Raw genomic sequence first — 2,638 nt, forward strand, 5'->3', positions numbered from 1 at the left:
AATCTTTTATAATAGTATATTAATTATAGTAAATTACTTAATTAAGTTCTACTATTATATCCCTTATTAGGAAATAATAAAAGTAAAATAAATAGCCTATATCTTCTATAATTAAATTTTTAAAGACTATAAATTACTATTTAAAATTCTATTAGATAAAGGGATAATATTTACTAGTAAGTTCTAATAAGCACTTTTTACCTTACTAGGAACTAACTATAGGTTATCTACTGCCTTTAGACTACAGATAGATAGATAAACTGAATAAATAATAAAAAGAACAAGTTCACACTTACCTAAGATAGAAAGAAGACAGTTAGAATAATAAGCCTTAAGGATAAGACTAATAGAGGGGAGATATTATATTATAACCTAATAGATAATTATATAGACCTTACTTTTTTTACTAATTATAATACTAACTACTTATATTAGATTAATTAAACTATAAGCTATTAGATTCTATAACTTATAGCTTATAATTAAACTTATAATATAAGCTTTAAATTATAATATAAGCCTTAAATTTATAATATAAGCTTAATCTCTAAACTATAAGCTATTATAAGTATATATATATTTATTTAATACTAGTTATTATATTTAGCTTACTAGCTATTAATAAAATATCTTTACCTAAATATGCCTTATATACTCTATTTACTATTAAGAAATATAATACTTTATTACCGCTTAGTATATATACCTTATAACTCTATATATATAAACTAGTATAGATTAGTTTACTTATTTAGAAACCTAACTATTATATTAAGCTTTAAATATAATATATTTAGTTACTATTTTTTACTTATAACCTAATTAACCTTATTAATTTAATTAAAATATAAATAATATAAGACTTTATAATTAAATTAAATTAATATAATATTAACCTTATTATTATACTTTTAACCTTATTAATAATTATATAGCTTATATTAATTATAAATTAATTAATATAATTCTTTAGTAATAATTTAATTATTTATTAGCCTTTTAATAGAATATATTATATTATTAGAATAGAATTTATATTTATATATATCTTATATTTATAATATAGTTAAAAATATTAAAAGTATTATATAGAGGTATATTATATTTAAATATTATATATACTAGCGAGTTATCCTTCTTAGTAAAAAAAAGTAATACTCCTAACTGTAATATAATAGAAATTTAATAGTAAAAAATAATAATATATTAATAAGGCTATAAGGCTTATTAATTATAAAACTCTATATTAAAATAAAGCCTTATAAAATTTATAATAATAGCTTATATATTTTTCCTCTATATTTAATAAAATAATTAAAAAAAAAAAAAATTAAGTAATTAAATAAATTATTTAATACTTAATATATAATATATTATATTAACCTTAATTATAATTAAAATATCTATTTTATATTATTATACTATTTAACCTAATAACCTTAGCCTTATAAGGGATAATTATAAATAGGCCTTTAAGTATAATTACTTTATTAATATTAATAATATAGTTAATATAATTACTATAGCCTTTAAAAGGCTTTATAACCTAGCTACTATAGAGCTAGATTAAATATCTATTAGTAAAAATTACTTTAATTTAAATTAAAATAATATAATATTAGCTATATTTAATTATAAGGTCTTATACCTTTATATTTATAGCTATATAGGTATATAAATTATATAGGAAGAAAGGCTATTTAATATACTCTATTATAAACTTAAAGTAAAGATCTCTTATATAAGATAAAAGATTACTTTCTTTATTATATTAAAATACTATAAGCTATAATTAATAGAAATAAGGATACTTATTATAGCACTTAAAGGCCTTAAGCATTTTTAATAAGATAGGTTTCCTATAAATCTAGCTATAATAGCTAAAAAGGGAAAATTCTATTAAAGTTAGAGTCTATAGGAGAAAATTTATATATATATTATAGATAAGAGTTTAATATAAAGTTAAATATATAAAGTAAAACCTTCTATAGTTAATTAAATAATATTATATAACTTAACCTTTTACCCTTATAATAATAACTACCTTATAATAATAATAATTTAAGTATAATTTTAATAGGGTTAAAGGTTATATAATCTAATTAATATAGTACTAAACTTTTAGCTTTAAGCCTCTTTTACTTTAACTTTTCTAATTTAACTTTTAAATTACCTATTTAAGTTACCTATTAACTACCCTTACCTTATACCTATATTATTATACCCTTATAGTCTTAGGCTATAAATAGTATAATTTCTAGCTATAACTTAAATACCCTATTTATTAAGACTAATTATCTCTTTAATTAGTTAAATTAAGCCTTATATAAGATATTATATATATATTAGTTAATTACCTTAAGAAATAATTCTTTATTTCTTATTAAGTCTATTAACTTTTTTATTAGCTTTCTTTTTAAAGCCTTTAATCTTTTTAGCTTTTCTTTAATATTATATATAAATTTCTTTAATATATTCTCTTTAAATAATATATTTATATATATTAAGAGAATTATAATACTTATAATTATTAATTTTAATTTAATTAAATTATTATATTTATTAAAATAATTAATTATATAGAGATTAATTACTATTTTATATAAATTATTTAATATTTTTATATTATAATAGGTAT

At 16.3% G+C, this 2,638-nt stretch overlaps 1 protein-coding gene across 1 annotated transcript, besides 12 other annotated features; it reads left to right on the forward strand.

Annotated features, from left to right (window-relative positions):
- Nucleotides 1-70: 70 nt before the first annotated feature.
- On the forward strand, nt 71-251 carry FPSE_11273 (uncharacterized protein; the record flags this gene model as incomplete). The annotated part of the gene is made up of 3 exons (XM_061988468.1): nt 71-82; nt 156-176; nt 223-251. Coding segments are annotated over 3 exons (62 nt in total), but the record flags the coding sequence as incomplete, so codon positions are not given.
- Nucleotides 107-148: a repeat region.
- Nucleotides 252-476: 225 nt separating the features above from the next.
- Nucleotides 477-538: a repeat region.
- A 22-nt stretch (nt 539-560) lies between these two features.
- Nucleotides 561-606: a repeat region.
- A 171-nt stretch (nt 607-777) lies between these two features.
- Nucleotides 778-1,023: a repeat region.
- A 7-nt stretch (nt 1,024-1,030) lies between these two features.
- Nucleotides 1,031-1,121: a microsatellite.
- Nucleotides 1,122-1,167: 46 nt separating this feature from the next.
- Nucleotides 1,168-1,213: a repeat region.
- Nucleotides 1,214-1,299: 86 nt separating this feature from the next.
- Nucleotides 1,300-1,398: a microsatellite.
- Nucleotides 1,399-1,471: 73 nt separating this feature from the next.
- Nucleotides 1,472-1,520: a repeat region.
- A 45-nt stretch (nt 1,521-1,565) lies between these two features.
- Nucleotides 1,566-1,638: a repeat region.
- A 283-nt stretch (nt 1,639-1,921) lies between these two features.
- Nucleotides 1,922-2,013: a repeat region.
- Nucleotides 2,014-2,045: 32 nt separating this feature from the next.
- Nucleotides 2,046-2,079: a repeat region.
- Nucleotides 2,080-2,444: 365 nt separating this feature from the next.
- Nucleotides 2,445-2,633: a repeat region.
- The last annotated feature ends 5 nt before the right edge of the window (nt 2,634-2,638 follow it).

Source organism: Fusarium pseudograminearum (genome assembly GCF_000303195.2).
Source record: "Fusarium pseudograminearum CS3096 unplaced genomic scaffold Unplaced159, whole genome shotgun sequence".
Taxonomy (NCBI): domain Eukaryota; kingdom Fungi; phylum Ascomycota; class Sordariomycetes; order Hypocreales; family Nectriaceae; genus Fusarium; species Fusarium pseudograminearum.